Here is a 22,447-nt window from a genome sequence, read left to right on the forward strand (position 1 = left end):
CAAACTTCAATTATAGCTTAATTAGAGACTTCATATCATATATGAAACAATATTAAAGGTGCAAGCAGTAATTCTGCAACAAGCGCTTCGGTGTTTATTGGCAAAATTATGCATGTAGAACTATAGATAGAATACATATCATGCGTCGTTTTCAATCTTTTATATGTCAATTCAAAAGTCCTTTGTTGATTCTGTAATTGACCATGCATGAGGTAAAATGAGTATCGGATTGCACCATCTATATATTGATCTTTTGAATTTGGCAATACACTTTTGGTATATAGATTAGGGTACACGATAGCACGGAGGTAAAGATCAGGGTAAGGAAATATGTTTATTTTAAATTTGTGAAATGAAAATCATTAGAATAACTCTGAAAGCTGGTACTCAGTCAAGAAAACATAATACTGATTATAATAAGTTTGGACAACAATCATAAGAACGTCTTACGGTTGTCTTAGTCAACCATGAATGAATTGGTTATGATGTATCGGGGAAGTGCTTCGGATTGAAGTGATAGTATAGCAATATATACGTTTGCTATAGTTTAAGAAGATTATCCTATAACTAATTTGGAAATAATAAGCGAGTACAAAATGAAACTAGAAAAATACCGAAGTGTTCGTATACACCTACTCACAACTCTTTCGCTGAAGATACACACAAGTTGTTGTCCTTAAAAAAGACTTCATTACGTGGGAGCAGAGCTATGCATGAGGGAGATATTCCTTAATTTTGAAATGAATTTCTACATTTTGTCACAGCAATTAAATTTATATCCGAATTTCAAGCTAGCAACAAAGTACTATATGATATTCTGTATTTCCCGTTTTACGTGTTGAGACATATCTTTCCAATGTAAGAGTTTTAAGTCACCCTCTTCTTCGTGGTGTACAAACAGGATATAAATTTCGGAAAATGTATTCAATTTCATTTGTAATTTGATACATCGATTAACATTTGACGTCACAACTGAGCCCCATATGTTTGTTGTATGTGTATATCTTATACGTCTCAGAATTAAGAGTGTGTATTATTTGTAATATTTATGTGTTGAGAACTTTGTGAATTTCCCTTCATCATTAAATATCTAATAGGGTACCTTTGATTTGTTGTTTGAAATGTTATGTATAATGGAATACATTGTATCCTTAGCATAAATCATTGATATGTGCATTGGTAACAACATGCTGAATTCATGATTCATAGATATGGGTGTTATTAAAAGGAAAAGCAGGAAGCATCAAACACTTTTATGAGACATGTGGCGAGGAATAGATATAGTTGAAACTCATATAAAATGAAAATATTCACCCCAAAGTTAATGTTCTGCCTTTTTACTATAGACGCCGCAGACATCGTAGACAGCGTGTTGTATATTTAAATATAACACCAGAATTTCTAAATCTGTTGATGTAAACACTTATTTATTACTGGTTATCATTAAATACTTTTGATTGGAATGCTAATTCAAGCATACAATGATTTAATATGTTTTATGCTGTGACTGTTGAAACACAAAAAATATCTTTCTCTGGCCTTCAACTCAACATTCAGATGTATCGACGGCGTTAGGTATTTTGAATAATGTTCGTTTTATGCATATGTCTGTTTGTAATATTACAGTGAACTCGAAATATAAGACACCACAGAGTCTAACATATCTGCTGCATATCACATAGTATATCAACATCTGAATGGGGGTGGGCTGCCAAGTTAATGAGCACAGTAATACGAAGAAATTATTATTTTAAAGAATGAGCAATATTTTGACTAAATTCAATTCCTTCGCTACTTTAAAACATAGGTGTAATAACTGGAAGTGATGTAGGAGTGTTAACTGAATTAATAAAAGAAAAACTATAACCCAAATCATGCACAATAGTTAAATTGTAAAGTATGGATATTCAGTGAAATACATAGAAATTCTAATAATGGTCTGATGAAAATAAAAGTGCAATAATATTTTCAACAAAACGAATATCATTCATATAAATGTCCACGGGAAAAGGCTAGCATATTTTTACCTGCTTCCCAATCCTAGAATGCATTAAAATATTGTTTAAGTAATAGTTGTCTATGAATAGGCTGCAATTTGTTCTCCTCACTTCTACAAAAAAGGTGGATGTTGATGAAAGTAAGATAGAATTATTTTTCAAAATGCGATATTGTTTGTAGGGAACTTGATTGTTAAGCAAAACTGATTTATTGCCTTCAACAGTATATTCAAAGATGACAGTACTACTGGAGTTACGATATTTGCAGACGTCACTATTCTACATTCAACATTCAGCACTCCTGACACATGCATGTGTGGTGTCTTGGTTCTGAAAATGACCACAAGGCGGATTCAAGATTGAAGAAATGAACTAAACATGCATATTTTATTTATTCAATACTTATCAAAACTTATTTCTTCTATAAGATCAAATCAAAATCAAGCATCAAGAAACATAGCTAATATTTACAGATGCACATCCATGTACCTAAAATTGTGTTATTTTTGGTATAAAAAAATTCCCACTTCTTAGATCCGCGAAAGCGTGTCCACCACCTTACTCTCTTTTCAGTGTAGTTTATCGAAAACAAAAGTAGGCTTTTGATCAATTTGTAAATTGTTATTTATCAACCAAACTTCAATTATCGCTTAATTAGAGACTTCACATCATATATGAAACAACATTAAAGGTGCAAGCAGTAATTCTGCAACAAGCGCTTCGGTGTTTATTGGCAAAATTATCCATGCAGAAGTACAGATAGAATACATATCATGCGTCGTTTTCAATATTTTTATGTCAATTCAAAAGTCCTTTGTTGATTCTGTAATTGACCATGTTTGAGGTAAAATGAATATCGGATTGCACCATCTATATATTGATCTTTTAAATTTAGCAATACACTTTTGGTATATAGATAAGGGTACACGATAGCACGGAGGTAGAGATCAGGGTAAGGAAATATGTTTATTTTAAATTTGTGAAATGAAAATCATTAGAATAACTCTGAAAGCTAGTACTCAGTCAAGAAAACATAATACTGATTATAATAAGTTTGGACAACAATCATAAGAACGTCTTACGGTTGTCTTTATCAACCATGAATGAATTGGTTATGATGTATCGGGAAAATACATCAGATTGAAGTGAAATTGTAGCAATATATACGTTTGCTATAGTTTAAGAAAAGTATCCAATAATTGATATGAAAATAATGAGCGAATAGAAAATGAAACTAGGAAAATACCGAAGTGTTCGTATACACCTACTAACAGATCTTTCGCGGAAGATACGCACACGTTGCTGCCCTTTAAAAAAGACTTCAATACGTAGGAGCAGAGCTATGCATGAGGGAGATAATCCTTAATTTTGAAATGAATTTCTACATTTTGTCACAGCAATTAAATTTATATCCGAATTTCAAGCTAGCAACGAAATACTATATTCTGTATTTCCCGCTTTACGTGTTGAGACATATCTTTCCAATGTAAGAGTTTTAAGTCACCCTCTTCTTCGTGGTGTACAAACAGGGTATAAATTTCGGAAAATGTATTCAATTTCATTTGTAATTTGATACATCGATTAACATTTGACGTCACAACTGAGCCCCATATGTTTGTTGTATGTGTATATCTTATACGTCTCAGAATTAAGAATGTGTATTATTTGTACTATTTCTGTGTTGATAACTTTGTGAATTTTCCTTCATTATTAAATATCTAGTAGGGTACCTTTGATTTGTTGTTTGAAATGTTATGTATAATGGAATACATTGTATCCTTAGCATAAATCATCGATATGCGCATTTGTAACAACATGCTGAATTCATGATTCATGGATATGGGTGTTATTAAAAGGAAAATCAGGAAGCATCAAACACTTTTATGAGACATGTGGCGAGGAATAGATATAGTTGAAACTCATATAAAATGAAAATATTCACCCCAAAGTTAATGTTCTGCCTTTTTACTATAGAAGCTGCAAACATCGTTGGCAGCGTGTTGTGTATTTAAATATAACACCAGAATTCTAGATCTGTTGATGTAAACACTTATTTCTTACTGGTTATCATTAAATACTTTTGATTGGAATGCTAATTCAAGCATACAATGATTTAACATGTTTTATGGTGTGAGTGTTGAAACACAAAACATATCTTGCTCTGGCCTTCAACTCAACATTCAGATGTATCGACGGCGTTAGGTATTTTGAATAATGTTCGTTTAATGCATATGTCTGTTTGTAATATTACAGTGAACTCGAAATATAAGACACCACAGAGTCTAACATATCTTCTTCATATTTGCATATTCTTTTGAACGTAGATTTTTTTTACGCCAAACGAAAGACTCAATATTATGACAAACGGAATTACTTCAGATTCTCCACCGTCAACTTCCTACATTCAATTAGCAATATTCCATCCTCACCTGCATATGGTGTTTATCCCCTCAGCGTTTCGATACGCACAATCATTTTCTGCTTATGATGGAGTTTTAAATGGAGGGAAGCTACTGATGTAAAACTTATAGGGTAACAATTTTGATGCACCAGATGTGCATTTCGACGAATAATGTCCCTTCAGTGATGCTGAAGCCGAAAGTTTGGAAATCTGAAATAACAATAAACTTGGAAGATCTAAAATGAAAACCAGAGTACCACAAAAAAAAAAAAAAAAAAAAAAAAACCAACGAAAAACACTGGAGCCAAATTCGTCCAAGGAAAATGTTGATTTTACAGGGTTAAGGTTCTACACCTCCGTTCTAAGTGTTGCGAGATGGATCTAGCTACAGAAATATGATACAGGGTCTGAGGTGTAGCACATAACGACGACCTCAAAATTCTTGTCTGGCACAATTTATAATTAATAACTAATAACTAGTGGTACTCTGTTATCAAAATTTTCTTTGGCGACCCTACCCTAATTCTTTTATGTATATATTTTAGTTATTTCACATTTATATACATACCTACATCCCTGTTACTGTTATCTGTTACTAATATTACTAATTGTGTAATAGTTATGGTGTATTTATTTCGGTGTATCTTGATTTATTTGGACGAAGGACGGAGACTCGTGCGATTACTAATTATTACCTTCTATTAGAATCCAAATTAAATAAAAAATATTTTAAATATTTAATATTAATTTACTTATCATAATTGTTTTTAAATTTTAATTTACTTATTGAATAATTTCAATAAAAATTATTATTAAAATTATTATATAAAAAAAAAATACATTTTTTTGTTTAGTTTTAATAATAATAAGTTACTTCTTTATTTGATTATGATTTATGACATACGACCACATGTATGTGTCCGGCCATCAAAAGACAGTACCGCAGTCATCAGACGTGTTGGTACACGATGGTACTTATTTATTTATATTTATTTATTTTTAAACCATGGGACAACCCATACGTCCCATACGGAGCATATGTATGTTACTACAACACACTTCAACTTCACTACGTTGGTGCATTTGGGAGGTGTTGGAGGGTGAGACTGGATCGCAATGAGATGGATAGTATTATGGCAGATAATACAGTCACCAATCGGTTAGCGATATATAGTTAACCAATCCTACGAATATCAAACAAATATACATTTAGGTTTTATACAGTTTCAACATCTTTCAAATGATAACGACAATAATCGCTATCTAATACTAATTTTGGGTCCACTCTGGAACCAGACCTCAATCCGTAGGATAATGAAATTTATAATATTGGTGAAGGGCTATCTGTTTAACCTGAATATTTATTTGGTTTCAATTTAGTATCAATAGCATTAACATTGTCATTTAAATGTTTTATACATAAACACAATATGGCAAATTTGACCGCCCTGGAACCACTACCCCGGGTATTATGAAATTTACGATTTCTTCTTTGCTTGACTATTAATTTGGTTCTTTCTCATGGATTTGCGGTTGTAGAGAAGATTAGAAAATATTAGTACTTTTTTGTAGATTTTGTCCTCCCCTAAGGTCCCGGGGGTGGAAGAGTTCTAAAAGAGTCGTCGACTTCTGCTTCATACTTAGATATTTTATTGAAAGTAGACATTAACGGCAAACAAACAACTCAACTGTATGACAAACGGGATGATTTCAGCTTCTCCATCGTCAACCTCCCACATTTATGTAGCAATATTCCATTATCACCTGCATATGGTGTTTATATATCTCAACTGATTCGATATACAAGAGCTTGTTCTGGGTATAGTCAGTTTTTAAATCGAGGTAAGCTACTGACAAACAAGTTGATGGTACAGGGATTTCAACAGTCTCGATTGAAGTCAGCATTTCGCAAATTCTATGGTCGTTATAACGATATAGTTCATCAATACAACCTCGCATTGGGTCAAATGTTGTCTGACGTGTTTCATACCGATTGTTAAGCCGTTCTTGGCACACTGATTCTGACTGCGGATAACTCAGTTTACCTGATCAGGATATGGGGCTCACGGCGGGTGTGACCGGTCAACAGGGGATGCTTGCTCCTCCTGGGCACCTGATCCCATCTCTGGTGTGTCCAGTGGTCCGTGTTTGCCCAACTATCTATTTTGTATTGCTTGTAGGAGTTTTGAGATTGATCGCTGTTCGTTATCTTCACCTTGCATATGCCCCCTCATTGTTCCCAAGATTCTTCATACCAAAGAAATGAATTGGAAGGATACCGTAGTTATCCAATTGTTAACACACATATTTAATCACTATAACCATTTCAACCATACCAAAATCCCTATCCCTCTATTTCATCCATCTAGTTTCAGATATTGCATATATATCAATTCGTTTTTGTTAGAAAAGTGCAAATGGTCCACAAGGCAATTTAATAAAAAATCAAATATTTTGTTAATCATTTATCTAGATTAAGATTTGTACATATGGTTTGTTAGAATGTTTGTGTATTTTTTATGTTCCATTCGAGAATTGGTTATTCATATAGAAACGTCACTGTAAATTAAATACCACAAGAAGTGACTATGTCAATAGAGGTTCGTTATCGTGACAACGCCTTCAGTGACACGGAACCTCCGATCTTTGAAATTTAGAATATGTGCAAAACATTCGTTTGCTGAACATATTGTGTTATACTTTAATATACGACATGGTTGCTAATGTTTCAAACCTCTCTTTCATCTTGCCTTTCAAACTAACACACTTGCCTAACATAGTTCAAACATTCCTGTATATGCACTGCTTACATTTTACAAGTTTTCATAAGGTATATTCCTTCTTTTTATTCGTAACTTACATGTAAACAAATATGATTAAAAAATACAAGTACGTGCATTCATAATGTTCCAATTACCATTATCAATTTTTTGAAAGCCTTTCCGTATACGTTTCTATATTTCTAAAGGAATAAGGAGTTTCTGTAAAGAACTGTTGGTTTGAATGAAAGATAAGAAGTGATCAATCTCTTAGCTCCTATAAGCAATACAAAACAGATAGTTTGGCAAACATGGACCCTGGACACACCAGAGGTAGAATCAGGTGCCTAGGAAGAATAAGCATACCCTGTTGACCGTTCACACACGTTCACATCCGCCGTGAGTCCTATATCTTTAACAGGTAAACGGAGTTATCCGTAGTCAAAATCAGTGGGCCAAGAACGGTCTAACAATCGGTATGAAACACGTCAGACAGCATATCTAAATGGTGAAAACGCGGAACAATTATTCTTGAAGTTCATCATATGTATATACAACTAATTAACCCACGCAAGAGGGTGAAATCATAATATACATAATAAATGATATTGCAAAGAGGAAAGGTGTTTTAAATACGTGATTGAATTATTGAGCACATACGTTGAATAGATTGATTGTATCTTGCTTAAAGACCCAACTTTAAGTTAACACCCCCAAATTGTAAACCGTCTGTCAATAAAACATTTAACAATCTATCTCAGGTAGAGTGACATCTGCAGCTAGAGCTACCCCCAGAGAGGTGTTTTGATAACAATAACAACCAGTACCTATATACATTCTTTAGATCTTGAGTAAGACCTGTATTCTATAGTTTTGATAGCATTGACCTATCTACAACTACTATTTTCTGTAATTCAATTGTTTTTAAAAACAACAACCGAAGAACGCAATTTTAATATACATGTAATTGTAATCCCCTCCCCCCTTTATATACATGTATTATGAATTAAACAATCAGAAATCAAACAATTAACCCATTAATTTCTAAAACTTGTAACTTATAGAAATAATTTATATTATCAATTTATGATAGCTGTATATTTATAATAGAAATTATTCATTGAGTCAATGACTGAGAGTAAAAGAGAGAAAGAGGGGGTTGTGTAGAATCTGTGTCATCTAGCCATAGGGATACAACCATTATACAAACACTATGACCACAGTTCTAAACACTGCAGATGGTCCCGAGACCCTTCCTGTGTACATCAAAAGTATACACAGCACCCTGATCTTTTGGCCAGGTAAATAACAATGACCATAGATGAGCTCCACCCACATTCAATGATCCGTGAAGAAACCGTGCGGTGTTTTTTGGGGTCTTTAACGTCCTTTTCGAGAATTTTTCACTCATATGGAGACGTCACCAATACCGGTGAAGGGCTTCAAATTTAGACGCTTATGGCCATTCAGCAGTGAGGGTTCGTTAGCGTACCACACCTATTGTTACACTAGACATCCGTTTTAAGGTCATATCCGAGGAGCCGTGACATTCACACCCGATACCGAGCGTTTGGCGATGGAATGGTCACTACCTGATTTAACGACTTGGGTCTGTTGTGTGAGTTGAATAGTTAAGATATTTGATTCAAATGAATTTAAGAATAATATTTGAATAATTGTGTGCTTTATTGATGCTATTGATAGCATATACCGTGAATAAAACTTGATTATTTGGAAGTAACTTCGACCTCCAAAGTTTGTTTCTTACAACTTAAATTATATATATCCGTATTAAAATTGTTCAGGAGAAGTAGAAAATTCTTCTTTAAAACAGATAATTCCTAATATGCGAGTTCCATATTATGTATGCCGTAGACTTGCATTATCATGAATCTAATAAATATGTTTAAATCATTAATATAGTGTTATTGAACTTATATTGGTGAATATTGGCACGAGTTGGCTGTAAAAATGCACGAGCTAAAGTATCTATTGTTAAATTATATCCATGGTCACTTAAAATATTCCGAAATAGACGAAAATTCGTCAATATTGACATCTAAGGTGAAGTTGTGCAATATCAGCATGTATTTCTTAACTGTTCAATATCAAACCCGTCATTAATGCATGAAGCAAACTGATTTTGTGAATGGGACATCATAATTTATATATAGTAAAACATTTTGTTTAAGTAAATTAATACGATATCAAACATCCCTCTATCAGATTCGGAGGACGGTCATCTGCCATTTTGGTTTGTTTACATCGTTACAGTAAGGTCAATATTGAACGTTCATACTCGTAATGTTTCGGGCGCACACAATTTCCGCAATGCAAAGTTAGCGTTCAATAAATTCGAAGGACATTGATCGATAACATTTTCTAGATTTTACGCAGATTTTATAATAGACTATTTATTAGCTATATAATAAATGATATTATTGAATTAATGTACAGTGGAGCCTCGTTAATCCGGACACTTTGGTTCCCAGCAAAATCGTCCGGATAAATGAAGCGTCCGGATAATTGAATCGCACATTTTTTATCTTTACATAAGTAACCAATATATGCCTACTTTATTGATGCATAGTGAATTAAACACATTCTATCATTGGATTTGACAATTTGCATTAGTAAATAAATTATGATGATGTTAACATTTACATGTATTTCAAAGCACTAAAATTTAATGTACGTGTTCAGCGTATTTGCCTGTGCTTACATTGTACGTATATATGAACCCTACAAAAATATACAAAACTGTGTACCTTATGCACTAAAACAAATAATAAAGCACTGTATGTAACTATAAGTAAATTAATCATTAGTAACTAACATAATCATTTACACTTCAAACATTTCATCACACTTTTACTTCTTAAAGAGGCCTGTAATTTCCATCTGTCACGATTCTCGGGTTCGGCGGTCTGTTAAAACTATCTTCATCGTCCAAAGTTGATATAAAAATTTCGTGATTATCATGTCAGTTGACAACATTCTTTAACCAAAATTCAATCTGCCAGAGTTTATTTTTCTTGTTCTATAATTATCCAAGACAATATCGGGAGAACAAAAATCATTTAAGCTCGTAATATCAAGACCTACCACTGCTTTGATCTAGCCACGCGCATCTATTATTTTCATTATGCGATAATAACGGAACAAAACTCAGGTGAAACTAACATTACGGGTACATACAAAATTTAATTGTCATTTTCCTTAAAATGGTCATTTTCTCACTTCTACCCAGAGTTTAAAGATTCGAAAGCAATAAAGCGCTACAACATCGTAACAAGAATCAATCGTACACAGGTACATTCTACATGCGTGACATTCTAAACGTTAAAAACTTATACTACATGTGCATGAACATACATGTATATTTCACGCCAATCAACAGTATAAAATCCAGAATCTAGAAGTATAATCTACACTCTTTAGATTTGAATAAGCCGATATCAATTTACGAATCAGTACAACTGATATGTGTAGCAGTTAAAAAATTATCATTACGGCATGATGTTTAATTTATTAATACTATTAGGGTATTGATCAAGACTATAAATTAATATGCTACAGATTTATTTACAAATTTCAACACTACACTCAATAAAGATCTTGTGTGCAAAAATTGGCAATACAATGTCTCGATCGGCACGTGCTATCTAACGGACTTATCATCACACACCATCTAATTGGAGGGAGGTGTTAACAGGGTACAGGTAATCGCTTTAATTAGACAGTTTGGCTTGTTTTCTTTATAATTTACGCCTTGCTAAAATTGTCCGACACAGAGCTTCCCTAAACAAAATTACCGTCCGGATTAACGGTACAATTTTCAATGCATTATAACGTTTTGTAGTAAAAAGTGACCGTCCGGATCCGGAACGCGAATTTCCGGATTAATGATGCAAAATAATGTATAGAAATTCCGTTCCCTAGAAAAACCGTCCGGAAGGTGAAGCGTCCGGATTAATGGCGTCCGGATTACCGAGGCTCCACTGTACTCGCTAATTGAAAATAACTACTTTTTTCAAATAAAAGACATATTATAAATTGAAAATATGGATATCTATTTAATTGCTGTGATAAAATTTCGAAATTCATTTCAAGATTAAGGATTATCTCCCTCATGTATAGCTCTGATCCCTTGACAAATTTGTATCCAGTCTTTGGTACTCTGTTTTTGTTTTTAGTTCTTACAAGTTTATTGTTATTTCGGATTTGCAATAATTCGGCTTGAGCATTACTGAAGAGACATTATTTGTCGAATGCGCATCTGGTGCATCAAAATTGGTACCGTATAAGTTTTACATTACCACCCCTGGGTCGAGGTCTCTGCTGGTGGACTGTTAGTCCCCAAGGGTCTCTACAGCCTAGTAGCTAAGTACTTCGTTACTAGCTTGAACATACCGATGTTTATCTAATTGCTGTGATCAAATTAAGAAATTCATTTCAAGATTAAGGATTATTTCCCTCTTGCATAGCTCTTACCCTTAGACGAATTTGCCTCCAGTCTTTAGCACTCTGTTTGTCTTTTTAGTTCTTGCAAGTTTATTGTTATTTTGGATTTCCAATATTTCGGTTTGAGCATCACTGAAGAGACATTATTGATCGAAATGCACATGTGGTGCATCAAAATTGGTGCCGTATAAGTTTTACATCAGAATATAATTCAATTCGAAAATGAAAACATTAGTTAAATTGTATTTTAATGATATTACAAATTGAATTGCCTAATATACACAGTATATCAACAACTGAATGGGGATGGGCTGCTAAGTTAATGAGCACAGTAATACGAAGAAATTATTATTTTAAAGAATGAGCAATATTTTGACTAAATTCAATTCCTTCGCTACTTTAAAACATAGGTGTAATAACTGGAAGTGATGTAGGAGTGTTAACTGAATTAATAAAAGAAAACAATAACCCAAATCATGCACAAATGTTAAATTGTAAAGTATGGATATTCAGTGAAATACATACAAATTCTAATATTGGTCTGATGAAAATAAAAGTGCAATAATATTTTCAACAAAACGAATATCATTCATATAAATGTCCACGGGAAAAGGCTAGTATATGTTTACCTGCTTCCCAATCCTAGAATGCATTAAAATATTGTTTAAGTAATAGTTGTCCATGAATAGGCTGCAATTTGTTCTCCTCACTTCTACAAAATAGGTGGATGTTGATGAAAGTAAGATAGAATTATTTTTCAAAATGCGATATTGTTTGTAGGGAACTTGATTGTTAAGCAAAACTGATTTATTGCCTTCAACAGTATATTCAAAGATGACAGTACTACTGGAGTTACGATATTTGCAGACGTCACTATTCTACATTCAACATTCAGCATTCCTGACACATGCATGTGTGGTGTCTTGGTTCTGAAAATGACCACAAGGCGGATTCAAGATTGAAGAAATGAACTAAACATGCATATTTTATTTATTCAATACTTATCAAAACTTATTTCTTCTATAAGATCAAATCAAAATCAAGCATCAAGAAACATAGCTAATATTTACAGATGCACATCCATGTACCTAAAATTGTGGTATTTTTGGTATACAAAAATTCCCACTTCTTAGATCCGTGAAAGCGTGTCCACCACCTTACTCTCTTTTCAGTGTAGTTTATCGAAAACAAAAGTAGGCTTTTGATCAATTTGTAAATTGTTATTTATCAACCAAACTTCAATTATCGCTTAATTAGAGACTTCACATCATATATGAAACAACATTAAAGGTGCAAGCAGTAATTCTGCAAAAAGCGCTTCGGTGTTTATTGGCAAAATTATCCATGCAGAAGTACAGATAGAATACATATCATGCGTCGTTTTCAATATTTTTATGTCAATTCAAAAGTCCTTTGTTGATTCTGTAATTGACCATGTTTGAGGTAAAATGAGTATCGGATTGCACCATCTATATATTGATCTTTTAAATTTAGCAATACACTTTTGGTATATAGATTAGGGTACACGATAGCACGGAGGTAGAGATCAGGGTAAGGAAATATGTTTATTTTAAATTTGTGAAATGAAAATCATTAGAATAACTCTGAAAGCTAGTACTCAGTCAAGAAAACATAATACTGATTATAATAAGTTTGGACAACAATCATAAGAACGTCTTACGGTTGTCTTTATCAACCATGAAGGAATTGGTTATGATGTATCGGGGAAGTACATCAGATTGAAGTGATATTCTAGCAATATATACGTTTGCTATAGTTTAAGAAAAGTATCCAATAATTGATATGAAAATAATGAGCGAATAGAAAATGAAACTAGGAAAATACCGAAATGTTCGTATACACCTACCAACAGCTCTTTCGCGGAAGATACACACAAGTTGCTGTCCTTTAAAAAAGACTTCAATACGTGGGAGCAGAGCTATGCATGAGGGAGGTAATCCTTAATTTTGAAATGAATTTCTACATTTCGTCACAGCAATTAAATTTATATCCGAATTTAAAGCTAGCAACGAAGTACTATATGATATTCTGTATTCCCCGCTTTACGTGTTAAGACAATGTAAGAGTTTTAAATCACCATCTTCTTCGTAGTGTACAAACAGAGTGTAATTTTCGGAAAATGTATTCAATTTCATTTGTAATTTGAAACATCGATTAACATTTGACGTCACAACTGAGCCCCATATGTTTGTTGTATGTGTATATCTTATACGTCTCAGAATTAAGAGTGTGTATTATTTGTAATATTTATGTGTTTAGAACTTTGTGAATTTTCCTTCATTATTAAATATCTAATAGGGTACCTTTGATTTGTTGTTTGAAATGTTATGTATAATGGAATACATTGTATCCTTAGCATAAATCATCGATATGCGCATTGGTAACAACATGCTGAATTCATGATTCATAGACATTGGTGTTATTAAAAGGAAAAGCAGGAAGCATCAAACACTTTTATGAGACATGTGGCGAGGAATAGATATAGTTGAAACTCATATAAAATGAAAATATTCACCCCAAAGTTAATTCTGTGCCTTTTTATTATAGAAATTACGGACATTGTAGACAGCGTGTTGTGTATTTAAATATAACACCAGAATTCTAGATCTGTTTATGTAAACACTTATTTCTGGTTATCATAAAACACTTTTGATTGGAATGTTAATTCAAGCATACAATAATTTAATATGTTTTATGGTGTGACTGTTGAAACACAAAAACTATCTTTCTCTGGCTTTCAACTCAACCTTCAGATGTATCGACGGCGTTATGCATGCATCTACATGTATTTTGAATAATGTTCGTTTTATTCATATGCCTGTTTGATATATTACAGTGAAGTCGAAATAAAAGACACCACAGAGTCTAACATATCTTCTTCATATTTGCATATTCTTTTGAACATAATTTTTTTTTTACGCCAAACGAAAGACTCAATATTATGACTAACAGAATTACTTCAGATTCTCCACAGTCAACTTCCTACATTCAATTAGCAATATTCCATCATCACCTGCATATGGTGTTTATCCTCTCAGCGGATACAATACGCACAATCATTTTCTGCTTATGAAGAAGTTTTAAATGGAGGGAAGCTACTGATGTAAAATTGATAGGGTAACAATTTTGATGCACCAGATGCGCATTTCGACAAATAATGTTTCTTCAGTGATGGTCAAGCCGAAAGTTTGGAAATCCGAAATAACAATACACTTGTAAGAGCTAAAATGAAAACCAGAGTGCCAAAAAGTGGAGCCAATTTCGTCCAAGGAAAAAGTTGATTTTACAGGGTTAAGTTTCTACTGCTCCGTTCTAAGTCAGCATTTCGCAAATTCTATCGTAGTTATGATGATCCACAGTGTATTTACAAATACAACCTGTCGTTAAATTGAATGCTGTCTGAAGTGCTCCATACCAATTGTTAGTCCATTCTTTACATACTGATTTTGACTACGAATTACTCCGTTTACCTGATGAAGATAGAGGGGATACGGTGGGTATGACCCATCAACAGGGGACACCTCTGGCGTGTAGAATGATCCTTTAGTCCTGCTCCTAAGTAATATTTTGCATTCTCTAACTAAGGTCATGTATTTGATGCAGCCATTGGCAGCTTAAGTAATGCTTCCTTTTCACAGTTAACATGAAATATTGAAATTTATATATATTGTTGAAATGACAGAGTAAATGTAAAGGACTCTACCCCCTCCAAACCGGTCAGCTTCTTGAATGCAATTTTGCGCAAAACGTTTAATTTGGCACCTATACACTCTGAGTCTTCTATCGGGCCTTTTCAATAAAACTGAGGCTTATCGCTAAACCACCAGCGTTGCCACGGCCACACTACATGACTCTGAAAGCACTGAAGTCGGTTAGACGAGTGCGTAGTCACAAAATTGCCAAGAACGGGTCTGCGCGCTGTAATCCAGCACCCGGTAGTCGATTGCGAACAGTCTGATCTGATTCTCTGCGAATTACAGGAATGGCAAATGTTGAAAGTGACGCTGTTGTGAATATTTGACAAAGATGACGCCATTGGATGAAATATAATGTGCTGCTTACGTTAGAAGTGGTCTACCTGCGCTATGGCGATCATTTATTGAATCATGCTGTTGATATCTGATCCAAAGGCGAGATATGGTGCTTTTAGCAATATTGAAATCTCTTGCAACTGCAAATGGTGACACACATTCGTCCAACGCGGTAAATCGCATTATTGAGTTGACCATCATTCCGACGCGGCATTTCTCAAAAAGCGATTACATTCAAAGATAATGCAATCAAATATCGAGAATTCTTGCATTTGATAGACCATTGGTGCCAAAATCACGTGCATTAAAAACTTACAACAATCGCGAGTTACAGAGACCGATTTTAGGATGATTTTTAACATTTAAACAACATTTATTCAGGTATATAGTAAGTTTTTTTTTTTTTTTTACATAATTCTACAACCCAACCTGACCAGGGGTACAGGGTTTTGAGAATTCCCACTCTTTCACTCACACATTCACAAGGTCAGACATTTATGCTAAACAAAGGCTAGAAATATAGAAAGTAGAAACTTTTGACAATGCATTCTGATCGAGTTCATAAATATCATGCTGTAATAATTAACAATCAGACGCATGTTGTAATACCAAGGCTGCTGTTAAAGATTCTACTTAAAATAAATTATTGATTGAATATACATGCACCGCACTTCTTAAGAAGAAAAAAGTTGAATAAATACATATGATACTAAAAAGGAAGGATTTTATGATATTTTTGTTGTAACATAGTGTACGTTATATTTGAGTTTTATGTTTCAAGTAATTTACATTACTTGTCAAACTGATCTGTCGATCATTTTCCTTGCAATTTGTTTTTCTACTTTATATACATTAGTCCAGATTGGTTTAAATGCATTCAATGACAGACAATTTCCTTTACATTTGGTCAAATATATATAATGTTTCAAATGGTAATTTACAAAGTTTACCATTTAAATTTTGAAATATCCAAGGATAAAAGTTTTCTTATCAGTTATAATCTTAAACGAAGTTTTCATTAAACCAACATTGCACATTTCTTTTTAAAAAAATACTGACTTTTTCAAAATCTTACATGATGTGTTCCAATGACATTCTCTCCTCTAAACAAAAAGTGCATAGATCGTTGTCTGATTTCTTTATCATTTTCAAAAAGGTATTTGTAGTTAAAAGTCTATGATTCACTCGACATTGTAACCAATGTAATTTACTATCTTTTGTGTTCATAAAAACATTCTTATGAATTTTTCTCCATTCCCATTTTTGTCCAGCTGGTTTATTTTTGTTAGAATTAAATATTCTGTAAAGTTTTCTATTGTTGGTTGTTATTTCCTAGTAAGGGTATGATGTATAAGGGAATAATTGGTTCTTGTTCTTTAATCAGATGGACAATATTAAAATATCTCATCATTTTCTTTACTGCTTGTGTTACTCCGAAAAAAATCCAAAAATTAGTTTTGATACTATATTTTGCTTTGAATTGAGCATAAGTCATCATATTCCCTTCCTCATCTAGTAACGCATTTATTAAACAAATATTGTTTTACACGATTCCTTCAAATACATCAATTTTAAAAAAATCTACTTTCAGTGTTCCATTGTACCATAGAACAAATTTACCCATTTTTCTGGTGTCAATTCATTTTCAAAACAAATCTCAGTTTCTTCCAAGAGTTAAAAATAGCTTGCCATTTTAAAAAAAATTCTATACATTTTAATGCATACGTTGGACCATATCTAAAGACCTGGCTAATATTGATAACTTCGCCTATGACAAATTGCCACTTTGCTGAGCTATGCAGTAATTTCTTAAACCAAGATATTTTCATATATGCAATAAAATTCTTTATATTTGCCATGTTTTAACCACCTTTTTAACATTATACATCAGCGCTATTTTTAAACTAGATAGATAGATTTCCACTCTGATTTATTTTTTTGTGATATCATTAAGAAAAAATTTAATCCAGTTGATGATAGATTCACCAAAATTAAAGAGAGTTTCATTACATAAATTACATAAATTAATTAATCCCATGACACAGTATCAAAAGCTTTTTCAAAGTCTATAAGTAGAATTAGACTTGGAATGTTTTATCAATCTGGTGTTTTCCGTAATATTTCTGCCTGATATAAATCCTGTTTGATCTCCATTTATTGAATTTGGTAGAAAAAGTTTTATTCGATTTGCTATACATTCCGATCCTATATTATAGACATTATTTAATAATGGCATTGATTTCCACAGTTCAGTACTCGACGTGCCAACATACTGATCTACTCGGCTAGGCAATACTGAAATGAATCGACATATTGCTGATATTAATATTTTCATCCACGTTGTAAGAGGACGTCTGCCATTATGACGATGTAGAGTACCTCCATAACACTTTGTCTTGTTTTATTTGACTGATTTGCTGTATGCATAGACATAATCTGAAATTAAAATGTTAATTTCAACATTTGAAGTTAACCTTTTATATAAGCAAAATACTTTATATACACATAGGGTAATTTTGACAGGTTGAAAATATTGGCTAATTTTTACAAATGAGGATAATTCGCAAAAAATTGAATAAAGCGCTAAAATTTCTATTCATATAAATGATACACATAAAAGTGCATCAAAATTAAAGCGCACTAAGATTTTGCACTACATTTTAGAAAACAATATGCTAGATATACTCGACGCCAAACTTACCAAACATACAGAAATTTAGCTTAGGCACCCATCACAAATTAAAGATGCTATTTTCTGTATTTTCAACAGTTTATCAATATGAGAGGCAAAGATAACAAGCAGTAATAATTCTCATAACTCCTCTAAGCAATGCAAAATAAAGAGTTGGGAAAAAACGGACACATATACCAGACGCTGGATCAGGTGCCTAGGAGCAGTAAGCATCCCCTGTCACACCTGTCGTGAGCCCTATATTCTGATCAGATACCAGGAGTTATCCGTAGTCAAAATCAGTGTGCCAAGAACGGCCTAACAATAGGTATGAAACACGTCAGATAACATTTGACCCAATGATAGGTTGTATTGGCAAACTAGATCGTTACTATGACCATAGAATTTGCGACATGTTGACTTTAAACTAAACTGTTGAAACCTCTGCACTATCTAATTGTTTGTCAGTAGCCTGCTGATTTTATTTACCAAAATAGTTTGCAACATTAATTGAAATGTGGAAAATTGACACGATTACAACAAAGTAACACATAATGAATTAGCTGATTCTAACTACTATTTTAATGTCTATAACACTTGTATTGAGTTAATTTCAAATTCATTGCAAACTTATTTTGCTTTATCCCATTTATAGTACATTAGTCTTTCTCTTAGGTCACATGAATCACGCAGGTCAAATATTACAATTTATCTGAATCCGTCGTCGTCCGCCGTGCGTTAGTAATTGAATATTTTTAACTTCTTGATAACAGCGTCTGTTGCCCTGCATCGTCCATTGTGCATCAACAATTGAACATTTCAACTCATAACTGCCATTCAATTTCTTTTCAAATTTGGTATGAAGCATCTTTGTGACAGGGGCGACATAAATTGTAAATTTCAGGACTCCTGCACTCCCGCGACCTTACGTCCTAATATGTCAAACATTTACCGGTACTCCTAATATGTCTTTTTAAACTCTCAAATTCAATATCATGTATTTTTTCGTACATCAAGTGCAAAAAGGTCAATATTCATTTTTATTAATTGCATTAAACTTTTTTATCTGTATTGTTAGAAGACATGATTATTATCTATTTTAATGCAATGATTGATCTCTGTTGCTTGTATTGTGTTGACACCAACAGACAATGAAGATTATTTGAATAAGGTTTAAATGGAAAAAGGTCATGTTTGGAACACTATACCTCAATAACAAGCATTGCGACCTCAGTTTTTCTTTTCAATTTCTATTTCTCCTTCAACGCAGAAATTGAAAATACACTTCCCAAAAAATTGATATTACTCCAAATGTCAGGTGCGAACCTCTTTAAAAAGTTTTTATTGATTTACTCAAAAGTTTGTATAAAAATTCAATATTTTCGCCAATAATTAAAAAAATTGGTCTCTAACCCCCACTTTTTTTTTAGTTACATTTTAAATTTTAAGACAAGACCTTGAAATATATGTGAAATTTAAAAATTGACATTACTCCTAATATGCCCTTTTAAACTCTCAAGTTTGATATAATGAAAATGTCATTATTTCTTTTCATTGCTTGTATTAAACATTTTTTTTTTTATCTGTAATGTTAGAAGGCATGGATATGTATCTATTTTATGTAATAATTGATTTGTGTTACTTATGTTGTATTGACACCAACAGACAAAGTAAGTGTAATTGAATAAATTTTAAGTGGAAAAGTTTTTCTTTATGATTTCCGAATTCTCCTTCAATGTAGAAATAAAAAATACACTTCCCAAAAAGTTGACATTACTCCAAATCTCAAGTGCGAACCTCTTTAATAGATATTTAGAAGGAGTAGACAGTCTTTTACCATCATTATAGAGTTCATTATCCCAGGGGTAGAAGGTTTAGTTCCGAGGTGGGGCCGAAATTATGATATTGATTATTGTCTTTATCATTTGAAAGACCTTTTGTTAATTTTGCATTTTTAAGAAAAGTAGAAAGGGATGTTTCAAAATTGTGAATTTCGAAACTCCAAGATTCTGATTCTAGGGCGGGGTCTAAAATAATAATATAGTGTTCATGTGTCATATATTAGGTAAAATCTTTCTCCAGTTTGTTCACTTTCGGGGGCACTTATGTTTTAAGAACACATTTTGTTTTATATTGCTGCTGAACATTAAATTGTAGCTAACAGTTTACATATGCAGAACAGAATTTTGTTTTAGACATTTCATAACACTTGAGACTAGTGATATTCATAATTATTATTCTAATACTCAGATGACCATTAAGGCCGTTGGACCTCTCGTTTCCTAATGGTTTGACTTTATTTTAACAGCAAAATTCACATTATACGGTAATGGCCGTTCAGTTGGATGTAGTTGTGGGAATTCAGATTGGTACACACTACAATTCTCTTGTATGCTTCTTTCCATACGATGAAACAAGGTATCCGAGTCCAACATGGGATGATCCTTCCACTGGGAAAGTGCAGTCGAAGCAACGGACAATAGCTGTGTATAGCCACAACAAGGTTTTCCAAGCATTTGGACATGAGGCAGTAAAACAGATACAAGGACAGAATAACACCAATTTATTGGTCTTATCAAACTTTGTAAATGATATCTTCTGCTCTGGCATTCAAGTAAGACACATGGCTCATTGAATATGATGTGATAATATATGAAGATACAGCATATCGTTTGATAATGATACTATACCTACATTTGATAATCAAATTTGAAAATGATTAATAGACCTTTCATTCTGTAATTCTAATCGACACATTTTCAACCTCTTTGCCCTGTGGAAGGAACAGGCATACATTCCCAGCAGTTATTTTCGATATTTTATATTTCGATTTCGATATTTTAAACAAAGCGGTACACATATGACATTAAATGATAATGGAGAAATCAATCTAAATATTTAAAGAGTCGCATTTATAGAACTTCTTTATTGCAGGTTCCAAAAAAAGTACGTGCTGAAAATGGCGTCATGGTATCATCGTTTGATTTGACATCCTCTGTCATATCCTGTTTGATTCGAAATCCAAATCTACGAAAGATAGAACCACTAAAGAAGCGATATGTCTTCACCATACCGTCCAGGGCGTGTGAAAAGCATGCAGAGTTTCTTGAATCCGCGGCAAAAAATGTAATTTTTGGTAAATTCTGATAGAATAAGATATTCTAAAATTTTGGAGATATAAGTTCTTCTGAGATACAAGAACAGTTGATTTAGCATTCCATTGAACGTTCATTTGGGAAATGGGCAAACAGGTATATTATAAACTGGAAAATTAAAAGAAATTTGCAAAAGTTGCATTTATGGTACATTGACCGGCGATGTATGAATACCAAAACGATCAAACGTTGATGGATTAATGCTTTAAATTAGATTTGAAATTATTATTTATTTCCATTTGACACTATGAATCATTTTAACAAAACAAAACATTGAAGTCCGATATTTGACTAATATTTGTCCTATATATTTCATTCATCAATGCTAGACTCATAAACTTACAATATTTGAGTTCCCTTGTAGATTATATAGATCCTCCTGTAGCAACTGATTATCTTCCGTGAAGCGGACATTATAATTATAAAGGATATTCATTGATTGCATGTTCACAAAATTGTTCTATGCTTCTCATCACAACAGAGGCGATTAGATAAGCTACTCAGAAGTAAAGTAATCGGTATTGCTAAGGGTCATACGAAACACTTTTCAACATCACTATTTTCTATGAAAACATATATAAATCAGCATGTCCTCAAAGCGAAATTTATTAGTAAAAAACAATTATGTCCAATTGTCCAGAATAATTATTAATCGACACTGAAAAAGGTTCATTACTGAAAAATCCGTCACACTTCTCGAACTTTGTGACGTCACAATGACCCACAATATATACAGTGTGGAAGCAACAAAAAGATTTATTTCCCCTATCTTGTGATTTTCAGTTATTCCGCAGATCTAATGTGCTATTTGACGAAGAAAGAATACTGTTTAGCTCGCCGCGACGACTGTCGGAAGATCTATCGCCATGGCCCCAGTGTCGGCGTTGGGGTCACACTTTAAGGGAAAAACAACTTTAATCTGGTCTATATCTTTCGAAACCAGGAGAA

At 33.0% G+C, this 22,447-nt stretch overlaps 1 protein-coding gene across 3 annotated transcripts in view; it reads left to right on the forward strand.

Moving 5' to 3' along the window:
• The first annotated feature begins 250 nt into the window (after positions 1-250).
• The window catches only part of LOC130053426 (uncharacterized), a 34,631-nt gene continuing 12,434 nt past the window's right edge, over positions 251-22,447 (forward strand). The window contains exons 1-3 of one of the 3 annotated variants that reach the window (XM_056160672.1): positions 251-320; positions 20,653-20,958; positions 21,279-21,470. In XM_056160672.1, the coding sequence (XP_056016647.1) occupies positions 20,674-20,958; positions 21,279-21,470 (477 nt within the window). In that variant the 5' untranslated portion in view covers positions 251-320; positions 20,653-20,673. Of the gene's footprint in view, positions 321-12,629; positions 20,959-21,278; positions 21,471-22,447 lie in introns of those variants that run through there. The other 2 variants (XM_056160671.1, XM_056160673.1) reach the window with 2 other exon arrangements.

Source organism: Ostrea edulis, chromosome 3 (assembly GCF_947568905.1).
Source record: "Ostrea edulis chromosome 3, xbOstEdul1.1, whole genome shotgun sequence".
NCBI classification, from domain to species: Eukaryota; Metazoa; Mollusca; class Bivalvia; order Ostreida; family Ostreidae; genus Ostrea; species Ostrea edulis.